Source organism: Gracilinanus agilis, chromosome 3 (assembly GCF_016433145.1).
Source record: "Gracilinanus agilis isolate LMUSP501 chromosome 3, AgileGrace, whole genome shotgun sequence".
Taxonomy (NCBI): domain Eukaryota; kingdom Metazoa; phylum Chordata; class Mammalia; order Didelphimorphia; family Didelphidae; genus Gracilinanus; species Gracilinanus agilis.
This window is the reverse complement of record NC_058132.1, coordinates 432,035,854-432,059,387: the sequence shown is the minus strand read 5'-3', so window position 1 is coordinate 432,059,387 and position 23,534 is coordinate 432,035,854. Positions and strand designations below refer to the sequence as shown.

The 23,534-nt window shown below is 34.8% G+C and overlaps 1 protein-coding gene across 1 annotated transcript in view; it reads left to right on the top strand.

The window, feature by feature from the left end:
- GBE1 (1,4-alpha-glucan branching enzyme 1) overlaps positions 1-23,534 on the top strand; it is a 372,788-nt gene that overhangs the window by 52,043 nt on the left and 297,211 nt on the right. The window contains exon 2 of the mRNA XM_044670326.1: positions 14,138-14,307. Within this exon, the coding sequence (XP_044526261.1) occupies positions 14,138-14,307 (170 nt within the window). The remainder of the gene's footprint in view (positions 1-14,137; positions 14,308-23,534) is intronic.

The following is a 23,534-nucleotide window of genomic DNA, read 5'->3' as shown; positions in this document are numbered from 1 at the left end:
GTGTTATCTATTACCTCTGCTTTTTAATCTATATTTTAGAATCTTTGAGTGCAAAATTGGTGATTGACTTGAAATTGTTTCCTCACTTATTCAACTTGACTAACAAGTGGGATGTGTGTGTGTGTGTGTGTGTGTGTGTGTGTGTGTGTGTGTGCGCGTATGCGCGGGGTAGTCTTTTCTATTGATTAAAGGTTTGTGTTTGGATGGACACTTAATTAGTAAAATTACTACTGGGGAAAGAGCAAGAAATGTTTTCAGCTGGTATTAGTAGTTATAAAAACAGAAGAAAAAAAAGCAATATAAACAATTAAAACTAAGTGGGTATGTAGGGCACTAACCAATTCAGAATTTTCTAGCCAGTTCCTGAATGATGACCTTCAGTTGATCTTTCAAATGGGAATCAAAGCCCTTATGGAAATGCATAACCTTTTAAAAAAAACCCTTGATATTCTACATAGGAATGCTTCATAGTCTGTGTTCTAAAGGGAAGTAGGGAATAAACTTATAGTACTCAAAGATTTTAATAAAGGAAGGAGGGAAGAGCCTTAATTAGCAATATAGGTATGTATAAATACTATTTCAAATTATATTCTTCGGAGGAAAGGTAGTATTTAATTATAATATTTAAAGAAGCAAACATCCTTGCTCATAATAAAAAAAATTATAAATCATAAACATAATACAAGATGTATTGTAACTATCATAGCTTAAGATTTCCTATAATATCTACCAATAGTGCTGAGTTTCGGTGGTTTTAAGATTCAAATTCTTAAAACTTTTTTTTAATGGATTTTTAATTTCATCAATGTCAGTATTTTCTCTGTCAGTGGAGGTCACAACACATAATTCACAACACATAATCTCTCTCTATTCAGTGCAACTCTTGTTTGTATTTTCTATCAGATATCCATTGTATTTTCTGGAAACCCTCCTCAGTTTTTCCTGCTTTTCATTAGTTATCCCTAACTTTTACCAGATGATCTGTCCATTTTTTTTTATCATGCATTTTCTTTATTACATCCTTTATAATATATCTCTTTTTTTCTACTTCCTTATTTACAATAAGTTACAATCTACTTGTTTATACTCACTGTACATGTCTTGCTTTTGGGGTGATCATCAACTTCAGTGTCACCTTAACAGTGGCTAAATTTGCATAGCATTTTAAGGTTTATAAAATTTTTTCAATCCTTTCAGTTTGTGATCCCAGATTTCTACCTTTCCTCTATCTTTCTTTTACCCCTCCCTTCTCCTTCCCTTCTTTCTTTTTGTATACTGAGAAGTTAATTCCATCAGCTACTTACATTATACAGCATTTATTGCTTTTTAAAAAGCATTTGACTTAGTAGAACAGAAGAATTTTTCCACCTCCCCTCAATCTAAGGGTTTTCCATTCATATATTCATCACTTCATTTAGGGATTTATGACACATATTATCACTGAGATAATTCTAACATTTGCTGATTCGCTGCTGATTACATCATGGGGATGTAATCCAGAAATAAGAGGAATTGATAACAATTTTGTTTTATTCTAGGTGGTTCTGTTTTTGTATGACTGTTAATTTCATGAAGTCTTATAACATACTATAGTGCTTTTATTCCTATTTCAACAAGAGAGTAGATTGGGAAAAAAACACTTATTTGTCAAATTGAAATGTAGCCATTTCCCTCAGATATTTAAAATATATTTAGAGAAGACCAAAACATCTATGGAAAATCAGTTCCCTAATATATTTGAGTTGCTGCTGATTTTATGGTTATTACTATTAATACTTTTTTATAGAAGGTAGTTTCCTCATAAAAAAATGATGGGAAATTGTAAAGGAGTTGTCTTTTCTCCTCTGGATCTTTTTCTATTCCCTGGAGTGCTGTGATGATGAAATGGCTAAGAATCAATTGTCAGATAAAACTGCAGAAAACTACATGAAATCACCAAAAGAGTACCTGTATCTTTTTTTTTTTTTTTTAAAGCGTTTGAAATGTTGGACTGAGTTTTCTTTTTTTTTTTAATTTTTAAAGTTTACTTATTTTTCCATGGTTACATGATTCATGTTCTGAATACCTGCATCGTTAAGGTAGGTAAGTTTTAATGATCTTCCCAGTTGCCAAGCATGAAAATTTTTAAGAATGTAGTAGGAGAGAACAGCTCTAGAAAATGTGTGAAGATGGGGAGAATGAAGTTTCTTTTTTTGATGATTTTTAGAAAAATTTCACTTGAGCTAACAGGGAACAAACATATCTCTCCTTTTTGTTATCTTTTCATGGTACTCTTTACAGGTTTGTGCTATTGTGCCCAGTCTATCCTACATGCTTTTCAACTAAAATCACACCTTTTTCAAGAATCCTTTTTCAAGACTTCTTCATTTTAGTTCCTTCTGAGATTACTTCTAATCCATCCTGTTTATATATATATATATATATATATATATATTTATTTGTGCATAGTTCTTTGCATGTTGTTTTCCACATTAGACTGAGGTCCTTGAGAACAAAGACTGGTTTTTGTTTTTTGCTTTTCTCTGAGTACTCAGTGTTTAACAAAGTGCTTGGCACATAGTAGGTGCTTAATAATTATTAGGTGGCTGATACTTGCCAAAGTCACTTTTCTTATGTGCATTGCCAAAGTTATTTTCCCTAATTAATCAACTCCAGTGTCTTCCTAAATTGACTTAGGTAAAATAGCTTTTTATAGCCCTATTTAACTTGGCTCTATCCTATTTTACTACTTTCTCTGGAAATTACTCCTAGTTCCTAACTCTGTAATCCATATAAAGGCCTTTTCTTTGTTCTTAACATACTGCTTCATGTCTCATAGCTAATGGTACAATGACTAGAGGGCTGTGCCTAGACCCTGGACTCAAATCCGGCCTTGGACATCAACTTAGCAGTAAGAATCACTTAACCTGTGCTTACTTCAGTGTCTTCAGACTTCAAATGAAAACTGAGGATAATATCATCTACTTTACAAAGTTGTTGTGTGGATCAAAATGCTTAGCACTGTGCCTAACATATAGCAGACATTATATAAATGCTTATTTCCCTCTTTCCTCTGCCTCTTCTTCCTTCTCCTCTTTCCCCCTTCCCCAGTGCTTTTGCATTCCCTCATACCTGCAATACACTTACCCCTTTATGCTGAAAAAGAAAATATTGGGTATAGGAGAATAACTAGATGCCAGACAAAATGGGGACACTCCTACACCTCACAAGGGAAGGACAAACAGGTAAACACTGGGAAACCAAATAAAGACGTGAAGTTTGGGAAATGGCAGTTGGTCAGCTATCAACCAGGGAAAGCCAGTGACGTAGGTAACTTTAAGATGTGGGTTCTTAATGGCTTAGAGGAGACAGGAAGTACAAACAAACTATGTTTATTGATATTAAATAAGGGAAGTGGAAGAGAAGGGTTTACTACACTATGGAATAACTCAAATGATTTAATTAAACTAAGGTCTAAACTAAGCTAAATCTCTAACTAGAATAAGAGAGGGCTGGAGAGGTGAGATCTCACTACACTGGTCCACAGTGCTCCAATATGATCACAGATATCACAGGAACCAGGAACAAGTTCTATACACAACCAGTTAATCCACAAATGCTCTAGGGAGTAAGGTAGATAAATCTGCTGTCCACCAGCAGATAACCAAGACCTTCCCTCTATGTAGGCCACGATAGTTTATTTAAGGTATCTTCTCAGTGAAATCCCACTCTGTCAGCTCCTTGGATACTTGTCAAAGCTGGACAACACAGCCAAGACCTCCTCCCTTCACCTTGGTCAAAAACACTCTCTCCTTTCAAACCCTGACTTCATTCCATTATGGAATGTCCATGAAGTCCAAGATTTCTTCAAGCTGTCATCTATTCATGAATGTCCATGAAGTCCAAGATTTCTTCAAGCTGTCATCTATTCTGCCTTATAACAATGCCAACCTCAAATATTCTTTTCCTTCCTGTAAGATACTGCTTAAGCACTTGTGAAAAGTACATTGGGCCTTCAGTCAGGAGGATCAGAGTTCAAATTTGCTTTTCTGGTTTCACACTTAGCTGTGTAACCATGGGTAAGTCACTTAACCCTTTTTTTCCTCCATTTCCTTAGCTGGATAAGGAAAAGGCAAACCACTCCAGTGCCTTTGCCAAGAAAGTCCCAAATGGGGTTGAGAAGACTCTACTGAAAAAAATCCATTTTTCTTTGTTCTGCCTTCTTGGGCTAGACCAAACAGAAAGAGTCTGATCCCACTTCCTCATAGTGGACTTTGAGATATTTGAATAGCTGTCATGTTATCTCCTTCTTCCTCACCAATCCCCCTCCCTGCCCTCAGTCTTTTTTTCTTTAGCCTAAATATTTATAGTTTTTTGTCTGATTTTAATAAAATAATGTGAATTCAAGGGTTTTTACTAAGCTAGTTTCCCTCCTTGATTTTTAGCTTACTTTTGCCCTTAAATCAATAGCAGATAGAATTGAATACAATGTATTCCAGGTATGGTTTAACTAGAGAAATGAATATGTCATGCTTCAGTGTCATTGTTTTTGCTATTAATTACTTGAATGGACATTTAAAAAAATGCTTTCAAAGATGGGAACAAAGAAATGAAGCAATTTGTAACAAAGGTAGAAGGGAGGTTCTATAAATAAAATTGATGTGTGCTCTGGGACTTGCCATGCAACAGGAGATGGAGTAATTTTTAGCTTTGTTGCCTTTTTTTTTCCTAAAAGCCATAACACAAAGAGAAATGGAAGGATTTATTATATTAGAATCAGAGATCTGGAGCTGGAAGCAACCATTGGGAACTTCTAGTTCAACAACCACATATTCCATTTTACAGTTGAGGTTAAGTTGACTTGCTTAAAATTATACAGATTGTAAACATCAGAGATATAGGATTTGATCACTGTTTCCTGACTCTAAAACAGTATCAGTATTCTTAGCTAATGGAGAACATTTTAAGTATGACTGCTTTGCAGTTTACTTGGTACCTTTTAGGAGAGAACAGCTCTAGAAAATGTGCAAAGATGGGGAGAATGAAGTTTATTTTTTGGTTTGATTTATCTAGATCTGAAAGAGGGATATTTAGATCTCCCACTAGTATGGTTTTACTATCTATTTCCTTCTTGAGATTTGCCAGTTTCTCCTTTACGAATCTGGTTGCTATGCCATTTGGTGCATACATATTGAGCAATGTTATTTCCTCATTGTCTGTAGTGCCTTTAATCAGGATGAAATGACCTTCCCTGTCTTTTTTAATCATATCTATTTTTACTTTGGCTTTGTCAGAAATCGTAATAGCCACTCCTGCCTTCTTTTTCTCATTTGACGCCCAAAAGATTTTGCTCAAGCCCTTAACCTTAAACTTGTGTATGTCCACCTGCCTCATATGTGTTTCTTGTAGACAACATATGGTAGGATTTTGGTTTCTAATCCGATCTTCTATTTGCTTCTGTTTTATGAGCGAGTTCATCCCATTCACATTCAGAGTTATAATTATCAGTTGTGCATTCGCTGACATTTTTGTATCCTCCCCTAGTCCTACCCCTTCTTCTAGATTAAGGAATTAGCTGATGAATTTGTACAATAAAAGCAAAGAGTACAGAAAATTTGAGCCACAGATAGATTTAATTTGTCCTTGATGCATTAGGCATCCCACTGCTTTGGTTAACCAGATAGTCTAATTTAATTTACCTATTTTAAGCTACTTAATTTCTAAACTTTTATTTATTCTTGCCACTTATTATCAAGTGTAAATAGGGGTCTAGACCTCAGTTGCTTATAAAAGGAGGGGGATTAAATTAGATGATTTCTTAAGTTACTTTTCATTCTTAAATTTTATTTAACAAAAAGACAACTGTACTTGCTGAGCCTCTGGATTCAAGACAATTTAACTATTTTATCTGGTTGAGTTTTTGCAGCTTACCTAGGTAGATGATTAATGATTAATATTAATATTTTGAAGTCTTTTTGGTATATGAAAACCTGACTTTAACAGGAACAGAATTTCATTTAATGCAGTAAATCAGATTTATTTAAGGTAAATCCTGCAGGAGGGTCCACCTAGCCAGTATTGGAAATATAAAATGTTTCATGCACTTCAGGCAGCATGCCTCTTTATCAGCTTCTGTCTTTCCAGTCACGCTTGTGTTCACGTCTTTCCTACATGCACTGCTGATTACCTTGGAAAAGGGCAATGCTGTAACTGTTCAACTGACCTTTCAGTTTATTTTCTCTTGTGTAATATGAAACATGAGCTAACACAGTCTTTGTCTACTGATTTCTAGGAAGAAATGTGACTAAATATTTTAGCATCTATTGGCTAGATGGTGTTTCTCCACAGTTAGTTTTTTCTTTTAGAAAAAAATATGTTGGCAATAAAATCTTCTATTTTGAGTCTTCTCAATTTATGTGATAACTGATCCTTAAAATGTATGGGCACATGTTCTTTCTCTAAATCTCATATTTGGCATATCACTATGTAGTCAATCAGGGTTCATTATTTAAAACAAAATAAAAGCCTTCAATCACTCTGTAAGGCCTATAAGAGCAAGTTTAGATTTTTTAATCACACATTCAAAGTCCCCCACTTTCATTCTGGTGTTATCTGTTATTGTTCCCCATAAAAGCCATCTTCTATTATTAACATAGTATGATATACTCTCTTTGGTCTAATAATCTTTTTGCATTCCTGCATCTGGTTATTTTCCTTTCAAGAACACCTTCTTTCTCCATTCTACCTATCTGGAAATCCTTCTTCCTCTAGGTATTTTTCCCAGATGTTATTCTCTCTTTCTAAACTCTTGTTATTATTCATTTATACTTACTAGTTGTTTTCTTTTATTACTATTTGCTTTTTTATGTATTAGTTCTGTAAACTTGGAAGAGGTTTCAATATAGTATATATAATGGCATATGAAATTAGTTGCATAAAAATTACATTTTAAATGCACTCAGGAAATTTTGTATTTAGAGCAATTCTGATTTGAGGCTTTGTGCAAAGTAGTGATCACTGTGGTCCATCAATTTACCTTTTGTTCAAATACAGTTTTTATATTATGAATTTTTGTGGAAGTACCACTTCCCTTATGTTTGTTCCTTTCTTATAATTTTCATTAATAATACCCTTAGGGGCAGCTAGGTAGCATAGTGGATAGAGTGCCAGGTCTGGAGTTGGATAGACTTGAATTCAAATCAGGACTCAGACACCCTCTAGCTGTGTGATCTGGGCAAGTGAACCCCAAATTGTCTAGCCCTTACTACTCTGCTGCCTTAGAATCAATACTTAGTATTGAGATAAAAATAGAAAACTCTTGATAGAAATTTAGAACATTTTCCTAAAGATTTTTTAAAAATGAGAAAATTGTTCTGCGATTCAAAGGATATTGATATTTTCTCTGTACCTAGAGGACTGAGAGTCCCAAGTGTTCTAGAGTAGGGGTGGGGAGAGGTATATACAGAAATCCACAGTGGGATACCTTAGCATCTGAAGACTTGTAGCATTCTGAACCAGAGGCTCAGAAGGAGTACCTGAAGAATGTCGTGGTCTGTGCTGGGACTGACACCTACAGTGCCCTAAGTATAGACATTCTGGAGGAAATTGAAACCAATAGCAGAAGCAAACACAGGAAATCAAAGTTAGGACTAGACCAAACCTAACCAAGAATGGGAAGGGAGATGGGAAAACCTGGGCCTGGCACAGAGCCCCAAATCTAGGATAGAAATTAAGGAAATTGATAAATCAAAAGATCTCTTAATTCTATGAAGAAATGTTCAGTTCAGATCAGAGATATCCAAGAAGAAAAGAGTAATTGCACAATAGATTAAAAAAAAAGAATTGTCCAAAAGAAAATTGAGTTAAGTGTTGAAGGTTAAGTGTTGTGCATCCCTGTAATCCCTGCTACTAGGGAGGCTGAGACTGCTGGATCACTTGAACTCATGAGTTCTGAGCTACAATAGGGTTAAAGCCAATCAGATATCTTCACACTAAAGGTTACTGAATGATTCATCAATTGGCCTAAGTTAGAAGCAGAAGAAGAGCAGGTTCGTTGCTGATCAGTAGTGGTATCAAGTCCATGAGTGGTTGCTGTACTTCCAGTTTGGGAGAGGTAGAGATATCCTTTCTATTTCTCTTTCAGTCCTCCCTCCAGCCCCCAAATAAAAAGAGCATGTTAAAGAAATGAAGGAAAGGATAAAGATGGATTAGAAGAGGAAGTGGAAAATTGTACCTAAATAAATGAACTCCCCCATGAATGAGAATATCCCAAACAGAATTTAATGATACTAAATATGAGATGATGAGAAATTTTAGCACAAAATCAAACAATAAGAAAAACTTATTTAATACATTATTTTAAAACAAAACAAAATGGACCTGGCAAACAAATTAAGGGGAGAACTAAAGAATCATTAGAGTCTGAAAAGTATAACTAGTGTTATAAAATAAATATATTAGGGACTCTTCTTGATACTGCTATGCTCCTAGGGGATGTTGATTTGGGAAGCTGTGGCTTTTGTATTCCCCTAGGTAGCTGGTGCAGGAACACCCACTCAGTCACCTTAGTTTGATGGTATAAGTCCCTTTCTAAATATAACAGTGCCCAGATAGGACCCTTATGGGTTTGTGGATGGGTAACCCTTTCAAGTCCCTCCTGGGGTTGGATTAATTAATATTATTGGGCTCTCTTAGCCTTGGATAACATTTTTATCTGACTCGTCGTTCCTCTCTCCCCAAGGGCCGTGATGTAATGACCACTCAGGAAGGTACTTAAATAAACTTTATCTATAGATGTTAAATAGGGAAAGGAATAATCAGGAACGGATTGGGGATAGGAGACCCTATCACTATAGCTATGATCAATAATCCCTCAGGACTGTAGGGTGTTGTTCAGTCAGCTGGAGCTAGTGTTTTCACACTCCTCTGGTTCAGCTTGGCCACTGCCAAACCAGGGAGGGCAAACTGCTCAGTTGGTACAGATATTGTGATTTCTCTCAGCTTCCCTGTTCTCAATTTGTGATGTCAGCCTGCACAGCCTTTAGGGATATCTGCTTCTTCTCCTTCCGTTTTCCTGGTTACCACCAGGGCCCAGATACCTAAATATCTAATGATGATCAAATGCCTAAATATCTAGGGAGATTCAGAGAGGATCAATGGTCAAAGCTCAAAGCCCCCCAAGACCTGAGTCTCCAGGACCAAAGACCCCTCCCAGATGACAGGGTATTTATATCCTCAGGCCAACTGTCTTTCCTCCTGTCCTCATGGCATCCGGGAACATTTTGATGTCTTCCAACTGTCTCCCTTGTCAATCAAGGTGAAACTCAGAGTTTGAATATAACACTAGTCATAAAACTTAAAACATCATATTTCAAGATTTCATAATACAAATCTAGGAGCTTCCAAGTCAGAGGAGGAAACAATATTATTATTGCCCAGAAAGAGTACTTGTACTGAAGAACTACAAAGTAACATAAGACTTCTCAGCAACTAAGAAGGAAAGAAATCTTAGAATATGATTTCGAAAAGATAAAAGCTTACTACCAAGAATAACTTACTCTGAAAAACTATCAGTCTAAGGAAAAATATGAATCTTCAATTGAATAGAGGCCTTTCAAGTACTCCTGACATAAAATCTAGAGCTAACTAAATAGAAACTTTGAGTTAAAATAAAAGACAAGGTCAGAATTTATTATATTTCATGCAAACTCAAAAAATGGCAACAATTGTGATCTAAAAGGCAGTACTAAAAAAAGGATATATTTTAAAAGGTAAACGAAAAACACATTATCCTTGAAGATGCAAGACAATGTAATAATGGCAGCACTAATATATATGCCAAATGTAGACCATATACACAGTTAAAGGAAAAAAATAGTTAAAGGGAGAAGTATGTTGTAAAAGTGTAATATCAGGGAAACTCAGTGGAGCCCTTTAGCTCTAGAAAAGCTAAGAAAAAAGATAAACAAGAAAGAACATAAGGACCTGAGATCAACTTTAAAACAGACACGATTGATCTCTGGTGATTATTGAATGGAAATGGAAAGGAATTGTCATTGTACTATGCCACAAAACTTCAAGCAAACAGAAAAGCATAAATATTACTATCACAGTGCAAAAGAATTATTAAAAAATCAATGGAATGAAAAGTTCTAAACTTGAATGAAGACTAATTTTATCTTAAACTATCAATGAGTCAAATAACAAATCACAGAAATAGAAGCTAATCTATTAAAATAAAATTGAGTCTATTCAATATTTCAAAAATTCTAGACACTAGACCATGTTAATAACAAAACTAAAAAACCCACACAGCTATATCAATAGATAAAAGAAAAAGTCTTTTAACAGTCTAGTACTTATTTCTATTAAAAACATTTTATAAAGTACAGGACTAAGCAGACTTTAATGTACTGAAGAGTTATGTATTCGAAATGAAGAGCCAGAGTTATGTGTAATGGAGAAAAGTTAGAGGCCTTTTCCTATTTTGCTTATTATTTTTGCTGTGTAGGATATAAATTTTGTACCATAGTTCTCATTTCTTTTTGAAACCACTCAAGGAACAGGGTGTTGTGGTTCCATGTTCTAAAATTCCAGAGTCTGATGTCTAAATGTGGAATAATTTTCCTTTATTTTACAGTACTTATTTATAGATGACTAGTTGAATTTTTTAGATTTAGAGGTCATATTTCCTTTTTTTCCCTGTTATTACTGTTTTTCCTTTTTGATTTATTTATTTTCAAGGTCTTTTGAGATTTCTTCTTCCTGAAATTGTTGCTTCTTCAGTCTTTTTTCCCCCTCATATTTTCCTTATTAGTCACTTTCTGACTTCTCTTTTTTTTTTTTTAACCCATACCTTCTGTCTTGAAATTAATACCATGTATTGGTTCCAAAGAAGAAGAGTGGTAAGGGCTAGGCAATGGGGTTAAGTTGACTCACCCAGGATCACACAGCTAGAAAGTGTCTGAGGTCAGATTTGAACCCAAGACCTCCCATTTCTGGGCCTGGCACTCAATCCACTGAGCCACCTAGCTGCCCCCAGACTTCTTCCCTTCTGATTGTGGTTTTGAGGCTAGATCTCAAAGTGTCTTAACCCTTTCCTGCACTGGATAATGCATAATTTACCTGCCTATGTCTTTGCCCCCAGTTGACTTTTCGATGGTCCAAATTGGCCTTAGCTGAATGGTATGCTCTTTCCTTGAGGCTTAATGGAGTGCTGCACAGCTCTTTCCACCCTCCTTCCCCCAACACAAATGGTATCCAGTCCTTTCCCCTCTCTTCCTTGGTTCTCTAGCCTGGTACTGACTGTTCAGAACTTTACAACACTGGTGCTTCTGGCTTGTAGGCTTTTACTTCTGAAGGACTGCGGTCAAGATGTTTAGAGAATCCCAAGCAAACTTGTGAAGCTGAGTCTCAATGTCACTGGAAAGAAGGAGAGACTGGGGTGCAGGAATGAATTTTGATGTAACCCTGTGTTGTGTCATTGAGCCTACTAGTGTAGCCTTGCTCCCTGGAGTATGGGAGGTGGAGGAAGGCTGCTGAGAAAGCTCAGGGTTGGTAAGCCTCAATTCTTAGGTTTTGAATTTTTCTTAATATATTCTTTTGGATTCCAGAAGCAAAAAAACAAAGTAGGATAATGTTTCATAAAACAAAGACCTTACCTACTGTTAAGTATTCTTTGACATAATATTGTTGGGAAATCTGAAAGCAGTGTGACATTGGTTAGGTTTTTTTTTCTTTTCTTTTCTTTTTTTTTTAAACCCTTGTACTTCGGTGTATTGTCTCATAGGTGGAAGATTGGTAAGGGTGGGCAATGGGGGTCAAGTGACTTGCCCAGGGTCACACAGCTGGGAAGTGGCTGAGGCCAGGTTTGAACCTAGGACCTCCTGTCTCTAGGCCTGACTCTCACTCCACTGAGCTACCCAGCTGCCTCACATTGGTTAGGTTTTGATCTATATTTCAAACCATATCCCACAGTCAGCTATAAATTGACTTATGACCTAGATATATAAGGAATCGTTTCATTCCTTATATATTCCTATCACAAGTAGATAGATCTCAAAGAAGGAAATTAATCTGACAACCATATGAAAAAATGATCCATTATTAATAATTAAGGAAATGTAAATGAAAATACCTCCAAGGTTCTTCTACTTTTTAACAGATTGACCAAGGTGATAAAAATGAAAAATAACAATTGTAAGAGCTGTTGGAGGGCAAATTCCCTATTGACATTGAGAATTTGTCTCATCATCTGGGAAAGCAATTTGAAATTATATCCCAAAAGTTGCTAAAAAGTGATAGCTCTATTGGGCATATACTCCAGAGACTAGAGAGAGAATGCGCATATATATAAAAATATTCATAACAGCACTTTTTGTTGAAGCAGAAAACTAGAAATTATGTGTCCATAAATTGGGAAATGGCAGAACAAATTATAGCATGGTAAGTAGCTCAGTAGAATAGTTGATAGCATACTGGGTCTGGGGACAAGAAGACTTTGAGTTGAAATCCATTTAAAAGATGTTTGACCCTTGGCAAGTTCCAACTTTTATTTCGGTTTCATCATCTGTAAAATGGGAATGATAATATCTATATAAGAGAGTTGTTGTGAGGATAAGATAATATTTGCAAAATAGTTTACAAAACAAAATGTTACATAAAATGGGAGTTACTATTATTATTACTTTAAATGGTAAAAATGGTAGAATTTACTTCAAAAGAAAATAATCTTGAAAAATGTGGTAGTGCCTGCATTTAAAGTCTTAACTTGACACTCATTTTTATTAAATCTTTCTGGATTTTTTTGATTTTGTTTTTATGCTACTGCCACTTCTCCTTCTGCACTATAGAGTCCTACTGTGTAACAAGAATAACAAAATAAGTAGTTAAAACAAACCATCACAGAAACAGTATCTTTAAACTTATGAAATATTCTGTACTAATAGTCCACCATTTCTACAAAGAGCCAGGAAGTTTGTTTCATCATTGGTCTTCTGAAACCACAGTTGGTCATTGCATATTGTTCTGATCCGACTTTATTTTAAAAAATCAAGAAGTTTATCCAAAAGGTGTACTATTTATTTATTTTTGTTTCTATTTATTAAATATTATGTTACATATTTGTTGCACAAAAAATTAAAGAACTAGATTAGAGTATGAATGCAAAATAACATCTTCATTTAGTGTTAAATTAGTTATTATGTATTTCTGTATATTAATTTGGCACTTTATGTTATAGTAATCTGAATCTGGTTTAGAGGGCAAGGCAAAAATGAATTTGCTCTATCCTCAGGCTTTCCTCTTTTCTGCACCATGGTGATTTCAGAGTGGAATATATATTTCTGTAGTAGGAACTGTTGGCATACTGACCTTATGAGGAAGATGAATATTCAAGAAAATCAATATGTTAAAAATACCATAATTCTCATTCTGTGGATCTTTAATAAATAGAACATTTGAAACTACTTTATGAAACTAGTAAAAAGAACCTCAAACTGAAATTTAGAAATCTGAGAATATTTAAACATGAGATATTCAAATTATTATCATGATTGATCGTGTCTTTGTATAAATGGCTGTGCTAAAATATATCACTTTAATAAAATTCTGTAGCATCTTTGAAGAATGCTTTTGTATTTTGATTTTACTCTTTAATAGAATGCCTTTGTATGTTGAATAGATAATATTGGATGTTTTTATTGAAGATTCTGGAGTTAGAGCTGATCTCTGCCAAACAAAATTTTCAAATTTCTTTCAGAGAGCCCACATTTGAATGGAATAAACATAACTTTTTCAACTAATTTAAATTTTGTTAATATCCTACAACTCTTTGTGACCCTTTTGCAGATGTAATAGTGTTAATGACACTGTTGAAAAATAGTTTCCTGCATAGCATATTTTCATCACACTATTTTTGCCTCATTAAAGTGACTGATTACATAAATGTCTTGGATGTTTTAATGCAGTTAATTCACATTAATTAAAGTTAACACGATTCAAGTCTAGTTATTTCTTGATCTAAATAAGGGGAAATGGGTGTGTACAAATGCAGCATATCAACAGAAAGCAATGTTATTTCCTTTATTTAATACTTTTTCTGGAAGAATGTTTAGTAATATTCCTTTTCTGATTTTTCTTAAAACTTTTCTTTTCAAAGGTATAAGCTCTTCACCCAGACTTTGAAAGATATTGAAGAAAATGAAGGTGGTATTAATAAATTCTCCAAAAGTTATGAATCATTTGGAGTCCATAGATGTGCTGATGGTGGTTTATATTGTAAGGAATGGGCTCCAGGAGCAGAAGGAGTTTTTCTTACTGGAGATTTTAGTAAGTACTGTTTATTTAAATGTTTTTAAAAGTAATGCTTAACAAGTATGAATTTAAAATACTTAACTATTTTAAGACTCATTGTTTATAAGATTTTACACTTAGAGCTAGAAGGGACTGTAGAGACCTAGTTCAACTCCCTCATATTACTAATGAGGAAATTGAGGTCCAGAGAGAATAAATTAACTTGTCCAAAATCATACAAGTAGTCTGGGACAGTCAGGATTTGAACTAAGGTCCTCTGGTTGTAAATCTAATGTTTTTGTTATTGCATAATACCATCTTTGTTTATTTATCAACCAGTTGATTAGCAAGTATTAATAAAGTGCTTTCCATGTTCCAGGCACTGAGCTAGGTGTTGGGAACACAGGTAGAATATATCCATTTCTTCTATTTTATGCAAATAAATATCAATATTTTCAGTTAATTTGGTGAAAAACAATTTGTTAAGTGTTTACCTGCATATGTTACCATTTAAAACTAATTGAACCCAGTTTTTGGCCTTATGTTCAGAAATTCACTACAAGTGTTTTCCTATGTATAGAACACATGATTTGCATGACTAATTAATTCATAAATGTTATTTTGTGTCATGGAGGTATCCTCAAATCAACAACAATACAGTAAACCTGTAGCATGTACCAAATTCTGTGATAGATACTATGGATACAAAAATGATAGTGTTGTAGCCTCTTCTTTCAAGGTGCCTCTCTACTGTTAGGAGAGAAAGTATGCCCATAAATAAGTATATGAAAAATATAGATGGCTTCTAGCCATGTCAGTGGGGAAAGTTGTATGGAGGGCTAGGTCTTCTACATAAAATTCATCAGGTATCTGATTGAGCAAAGATAAAGAAAACCAAAGAGGAGCTGAGGTAAAGCTCTCTGTCCTGTCCAGAACTGAACAAATCGATAACCAGAAGCTGGCTGTGGCTGGGAGATAAAGACAGTGTAAGATCTAGTAAATATAGACTGAAGTATGTAGATCATGGGAAGGAAGGAAATAAATTAAATAAATATTAAATAAATAAATACTCAGTGCTAGGTACTCTTTAAGTCCTGGGAATACAAATACAAGTAAAAAGAAATGTATTCTTTGCCCTAAAGCAGGATATATTCTGTTGGAGAATGAAATCACACAAGAAAGCTGAAAAGCAGGGTGGTTTAAAATAAAAATACTGGGAAGCTGACTTTATTGTTAGCTTGCCAAAAAAAAAAATCACATAAGTCAGAGGTCTGCAGACATACACAGTATAGATCCTGAGCTTTTTAGGTAACAGCTGTTTATATTTTATGCAAAAAAGCCAGTTATACAAATTCACCCCAGAAAGGGGGGTCAGCCAAACTGTATCTTCCTTCCCCTTGAGATTGGGCATTTATCTACCTTCTTCTGGAGGTAGAACATCTGTCCTTTCTGTAAGGCAGATTACATAGCTATGTGTTTCATATAAGGTGATTTAAAGACAGTCAAGGTCATACTGTAGCCCAATGAGATATCATAAACCCACAGCCTTAGGAACATATGAATACATTCCTGAATGGTAAAGGCATGTACAAACTCTTTTTGGCAAGGATATCTTGCAAGGTACTACAGGGAATTTTTATTATTTTACTTGTACTATAATTATTTGATTACTGATTTATGATTCTCATACACAGTTAACAAATAACTGGGACTGTTACTTACTATTAAATCTATAGTTATAACATTTCTATAATACTAATTGTTTAATGGGATTAGAAGAGAACAGACACATAAAGATATAAAGAGGCATAAAATAATAAATATAAATTGACTGACTCTGCTTTATTAAGTTATCCTTTTTAGGGGAGCAGAGAAAGGAAGCATGGGGGGACATGGCTTTGAAATCTAGAAAGGCAGGAATAGGGTGAGAAGAAGAATGAAGGCCAGTTGACCTGGGCCCTCTTAGAAATGAGACACAGGACAAACTCACCTCTGAGAGAGAGGGAATGGGCCTTACAGAGGAATATCCCAAGGTGAGCAGGTTACATGGGTGGTTGCCAATTCCAGGGCAAAGAAATACTAAGACTTGAAGAGAGTTCCAGGATGATCTAGTATTCGAGAAGGCATAGTTTTGTACTATAGAAAGCCAAGGGCCATAATTAGGAGGAGGATGGGAGAAAATTTATGTCATTGAAAATAGGGCAACTCTGATATATGGGTCTGAAATCTTTAGGCATTCCAAATAAGGAGGCTTGGGGGTGGTTATAAGGTCTTATAATCAGGATCTGAAGTCAGATCCCAGTCTTTTCTTGGCAGAACAGAAGGCCACTGTCACTGCTAGGGAGACTGAATCTGTCTGTGCACTTTATAGTCATTGAGATCTACTGCTGGGGCAGTTAGATGGTATAGTTGACAGAATGCTAGGCCTGATGTTAGGAAGATTCATTTTCCTGAGTTCTGATCTGGCCTAAGATACTAGCTGTGTGATCCCATGCTCATGGTGGTGAACCTATGGCATGTGTGCCAGAGGAAGGGCACTCAGAACCTTTTCTGTGGAAAGTATGTGCCCCAGCACAGAGATCACCAGAGTTCATTACTAGAAAGCCAGAGGGATGTGGGCCAGGCTATTCCCCTCTGGCTCTTCCCGCATGCCTGAGGACACCTACCCTTCTAAAAGGTTCACCACCACTGTCCTAGGCAAATTACTTAATTCTGTTTGCTTCAGTTCCTCATTTGTAAAAATGAACTGGCAAAACACTCTAGTATCTTTGTCAAGAAAACTCTAATTGTGGTCTTGGAGACAATTGAAATGACTTAACAACACAGCAGATGTCAGCTAAATCAACGTCTGAGAGTCAATCTCTGAGGACCTTGCCAGAGAGACCAGCATGGTTTCTGACATTAACATCAACCTATCAGAACTAGAGCAGGGGATGAAACCAATTCCTGATTTATATGAAACTGTGTTTATCATTTGATCCAGTTCTAATAATACCACTCTTAGGTTTATTTCCTAAGGTGATCAGAAAAAAAAGAAAAAAAGTCCATATTCTTAAAATATTTATAGCAACTCTTCTTGTGGCAGCAAAGAACTGAAAATTGAGGACATGTCCATCATTTGGGAATGGCTAAATAAGATGCGACATATGATTATGATGGAATACTACTGCATTGGAAGAAATGAAAAGCAGGTTAATTTAATATTTAAACCCTTACTTTTTGATTTATAATCAATTCTAAGTATCACTTCCAAGGCAGAAGGAACAGTAATGGCTAGGCATTTGGGGTTAAGTGACTTTGCCAGGATCCCATAGCTAGGAAGTGTCTGAGGTCAGATTTGAATCCTGGACCTCCCATCCGCACGACTTACTTTCTATCCCCTGATCCACTTAGTTGCCCTGAAGAGGTTAATTCAAAAAAATATGGAAAGACTTACCTGAAAACATAGAGTGAAATAAGCAGAACCAAGAGAACATTATATACAGCAGTAGCAATATTGTTTGAAGAATAATGTGTATGCTCACCTCCAGAGAATGTAGACATATATATTTTTGTTAAATAATGCCTTCTCTAGTGCGGGGAGAGGAGGGAGGGTGGGAAATACCTTAGTATATTAATGTAACAAACAAATTAATTAATGTTTAACAAAAAAGAGATGAGCTAAAACCCAATAGGAAACTGAAATAGAAACCTGGGAATCAGTGATTGAGGAAGAGAGTAGGTTTTAATACCTACATTTCCACCTCATCCAGTTTGGCAGCAGAGTCTGCAATACAGTGGGAACCAGATGTTAATCCAAACATTCCAAGAGTACTAGAGGTAATAAAGCTTGTCCAGGCCCAAAGTCCCTATCTATGTAGTGCCCCTGAAATATGTGTAAGCAGAAGAAAATACAGAACACAAAAAAATTGTAAGAACAGTAGAACTCCCAAGAGATATCCTCAGAAGAAAAAATAACTATGAAAAAGAATTAGAATCTCAGAGTGAAAAAAAGGGCTCTGGCAGAAAGTATAAAATAGTGGCAAGATGAAATGAAACATGAAATAAAAAATGAAATTAGAATTAAAATAATAGCTTTTGAGGAAAAAATTGGAATGTAGGAAACTACTTAAGTAGCTGGTTCACTAAAAGACAGAATGAAGCAATCAGAACTAAATGACTGTAGGAAACAAAAAAATAATACAAGTCAAAAAATTGATAAAACAAAAAAATTATAAATTGTTTTAATATAATAATATAAATTTAATAATTTAATAATAAATACAAATTATAAAATATAAAAACAGTTATAAAAAGCAATTGATGTGGAAAACAAGTCAAAGAGATAATTTAAGAATTATTAGATTCCTTAAAAACCACAATCAAGTGAAAAACCTGAATATTAAGAACATTGTCCAGAAAGATTAGAACCAGGGGTAAAACCTTATGTAAAATCAGAACATCCATCTACATGGGGAAAAAAATGCTGCACACAATATACAAAATAGAACTTTTTTTTGGATCATGTGTAGAGATATTAGGAGGCTGATGTTGTTACTTGAACAATTGTTATTTAACTTATTGCTTTGACAATCGTTGCTTGTCAAAGGAAGCAGGATTCTAAAAGGTATATGTGTATTTTGCACTGCCTCATAGATTAGAATGTGAGCTCCTTGTTAGTAGGGACTGACTTTTTTCCCCTTTGCATCTTTAAACATCCTCACTTAGCACAATGTTCATCTCAAAGATAGATTTTAGAGTATCTCTTTAGATAGATTATATATAGAGTATGCATAGGGCAATAGTATATGTTAAGATAAGGAAGGTAACTTGGAAGTTAAGTTGTGAGGGCCTTTAAAAGTTAAAGAAAAGAACTTATTTTTAATATTAGAGGAAGTAGGGAGCCATTCATTGGAGTTTCTTGGTAAGGGAGTAATATAGTCAGTTACGTTTTAGGAAAGTCACTTTATTTTCTAGTTTGAACTTCACAAACACACAAAAACCATTTCTATATATGGGGGAAAATGTTTTTGGAAAAATACATAGAAAAAGAAGGTATGTGAAGCTGTAAATATGAACAATTCCCTTTTTAAAAAATTAAAAATTAAAAATTTAAAAAAATTTTAAAAATTAAAAATATTGACTGACAATATAACAAATTCAAAATGATATTTTCTCAGCTTCTTTCTCTGTTCTGTGAATATTTTTAAAAATGCATCTATGACTCTTTTTCTTCTTTTTTGGGTGATATTATACCTTTATTCCTTAATCCTCTCCCCATCAAAAAATAAGTTCTGACTTCATAACAAAAAGTATAGTCAGGCAAAACAAATTCACAGATTTGCAATATCCAGAAATATACATCTTATTCTGTACATTGAGCCTCTTTCCCTTCTTGTTCATTATCATACTTTTTCATTTTATTTATTTATTTAGAATATTTTTCCATGGTTATATGATTTGTGATTTTCCCCACCCCTCTTCCTTCTCTGCTCCCAGAGCTAACAAGTGATTCCACTGGGTTATACATGTATCATTGTTCAAAAACTATTTCCATGTTATTCATATTTGCAATAGAGTGATCTTTTAACATCAAAATCCTAATCATATCCCCATCAAACCATGTGATTGATCATATGTTTTCCTTTTGCATTTCTGCTCCCACAGTTCTTTATCTGGATGTAGACAGCGTTCTTTTTCATAAGTTCCTCTGGATTGTCCTGGATCATTGCATTGCTGCTAGTTAGAAAAGTCTATTACATTTGATTGTATCAGTCTCTGTGTACAATGTTCTCCTGCTTCTGCTCTTTTCTCTCTGCATCAATTCCTGGAGGTCTTTCCAGTTCACACAGAAATCCTCCAGTTCATCATTCCTTTCAGCACAATAGTATTTTTCTTTTTAAAAAAAATTCTTTCTTTATTTTTTGATTATTTTGTATATTATTTTAGGCTTCTGTCAAGACAAGATTTCAGAGGACGTTGATAATGATGAAAGAATAAAATAACAATCTTCTTTGGCTCATGATATCTGACAAATTATCTTTTAAAAAATACATGGGGAGGGGGGCACAGTGGAATAGGGCACCAGGTCCAGAGTAGGAAGGATCTGTGTTCAAATATGGCCTCAGAGTTCCTGTGTGATCCAGGATAAATCACTTAACCCCACTTGCTAACCCTTACTCATTTGACTTAGAGTTGTTTCTGAGACAGAAATTAAGAGTTGCAAAAAAATAAAAAAATAAATTGAAGAAACATTTATTTCAAAACATTTCTTAATTATTTATTGTTTTGGGAACAGAAAAATATCGTTTTTTTACTTTATAAGGCATTTTAATGTAGACTCTTAAGAAACCAACAGCTATAGTAGCCTTTCAATGACTGTAGATTTATATAGACAGTCATCAAAATTTAAATGTCGTCTCCTAGAAGGAATTTTAAATGTAAACAGAAACCACCTCAGAAGTCTAACACTAATTTTTAACTTTCAAAATGTTCTTTAGCTAGAGGAAGATGTGGTAGGGGAAAATGTTTTGAAAATAAATTATTTCATAGTTGCTAAAAATTTTCAGGGAGTTCCTTTCTAGCAGCTATCAGACTAGAAAAAAAACACCAGGGTAAATATGATAGGGCTCTCTATTTTTTGCAAATAGCTCAAATGGAATGTGTTTAATGGGGGATACACCCAGCAGGGGGATATCAAGAGGATGAGTCCCACCTTTGAACTAAAGAGATGATAGATCTAGTGCTGTTCTTCTTGGCAGTGCTGTATAGTAGGCATTTGATAATGACCAGTTTTTAAAAAATCTTAGTTCATATCAACTGGATTTTTATGTTAATAGATTAAAAAACTTAGGAGAATGAAAATTTGTTTATCATTCTAGTTACCCTTTGTGCTGAGATTTATAGAGCTTTCTCTTTAATTTTGTGACATGCGTCTGACTTGATATACATAAAAAGGGAGGTTGGGGACTACTGGGGTGAGTTTGAACAACTGCCAGACAATAACAAACACAAGGAGATCATACCCACTCCTACAAGAGAAAGGTTGAACTTGGGGAATGAGTAATGACAGAAAACACAGAACTGAGTGAATGTCAGTTGAACTAACTGCCCTTCTAACTAAAAAGGAATTTCCAAATACTTTACTGTGGGTTCTTTGGGTTGTAGAGGAGGAACAACAAGAAGTGTTAGAAAACTGTTTAATGAATTAAGGTAAAAGGGAAATGGGTGAGATTTGTCTATTTTATTAGGGAAAACTCAACCAACTGTTATTTATAATGGAGGAGTTAAGCTGGTTTCCCTCTATCACTAACACAGACAAGCAGGCAGTCTGGCTGGGATAGGAGAGACTGCAAAGGGCTTGGAGATAAGGGGTTTCTCATGGCACTGGTGACACTCTTCCAAGTTGATCCCTTGATGGATAAAGGTAACAGGAACAAAATCTTTGGTCAGCCAATAAATCCAGCGAGCTAGGGAGAAAGGCCATCTGCAATTTGTCCACCAAATTGCAGAGGTTTAACCTTCTCTTAACCTAGACTCTTGATTTCTGGTCACTCCCAAGATCTCCAAAAATTTCATTGGTAGTAGAAAACTGGCAGGCAGGGTAATTGCTGGAAACCCTCCTTCTTTCAGCCCTGTCAGTTCACACTCATACTCACTCTCTCCTTCTGCATTCTATATAGAATGTCCATGACTGCCAGCCAAGATTTTACCTTTAGCTGTCTATGTATATATGCTTATCTGTCTTAACTATCTTTATACACTATCTTATAAATTGCCTATAACACTATTCATAATTCTTATTTTTCAAATACTTCCACATAGTCTTTAAAGCCTCTGACGTAGAGGGTCTACTTAGCTGATGATAATTCATTTCTGAGAAAAGAGAAAAATCAACAATTGACTGGCTTGTTTTTCCTAGATTTTTGTTTTCCTTGGTCTCCAGAACATCAAACTGATGTTTAATATTTGAGTTAGAGAATCTGGCTGTTAGACAAAATATGAAAGTTGCTAGTTTAATTCTTAAATTCCCAAATGAATCAATGATCTCATCAATTGAGTAGTTCTCTCCCATAATGCAGAGCAGAATTCATTCATGCACATTTATTCTATGCAATTCTTGGCCATATCTTCTCTATAGTCTATCCAACATACTAGAAGCCTTTTTTTTTTTTTTCATTTTTTCCCCTGACATTGTGAAAGTAATATTAGAACGTGACTTCCCTCTAAAATAAATTTGTTATGTTTCCAGAAAGTAAAGAGTCATCTGAGACTCCTTACTTTCTGGAACTCATAGTTATGTAGTCCCTTAATGTTTACAAACATGTTTTCATCAAAACAGCTTTTGAAATAGGTAGTGCCTAGTAATAGTAGTACTGCCAGTTTATGGATGTGGAAAATAAGACTCAGAGAGGTTAAGTGACTTGTCTAAGATTACAGACAGTAAGTAATAGAGTCAGAACTTGAACCCTGGTCCTCCAATTCCAAATCCAGTTATTTTTTATAATATTCCTATTTCCTTTAATATACTTAGAAAGGTACTATTTGGCTTTTTTTAAAAAATTAAAACTAGTATTTGCCCAAGATTCTCATTTTATTTAAGCTAAGACTCACAAGCACTTTCAGATTTTAATTTTCAAGGTACAAGATTTAGCTTTAAACTGCAGGGCTAAGATGTTGAGATATTTAGAACTTAACACAATAATGCTTTTTTAGTCCAACAGTAGACAAGATATTTGCTGATGTTGTCATATAGTTAAACACCAGCTAGCTACCGTAAGATATATTTTATTGCAAATAGAGACAGTTGAAAAAAAATCATAAATTTAGTTATTAACTTTGCTACCTATTTACTCGTATGATTTATCCTCTCTGGAACAACTTTTAGTCATCTGTAAAATAAGATTGCATTAGTTGGCTTCTAAAGTTCTCTTCCAGCTCCAAACCTGTGCAGGACAATTAAAATATAACTTAATAAGTTAAAACAGTATTATTGATTTATATTATGGGTGGTAGGACTCATTTTTAAAGCTGTACTTCTGGCTTTGCTATAAGTTGCTATGGCAACCTCTGCATAAAGGCAGATAAAAATACATTTAAAGAGAGTTCCAGGTTAAGATGGCGGCAGAGTAAGAAGCAGCTCTTAACCTCTCCTGACCGAAACACACAAAACTCCTCAAGGGGACATAAAAACAAGTCCAGACGAACGGAGGAACCCCACAACAGGGCACAGCGTGGAAGGTACGTGGAATCGAGACATTTCCAGGCTATAAAGGGCTCTCACT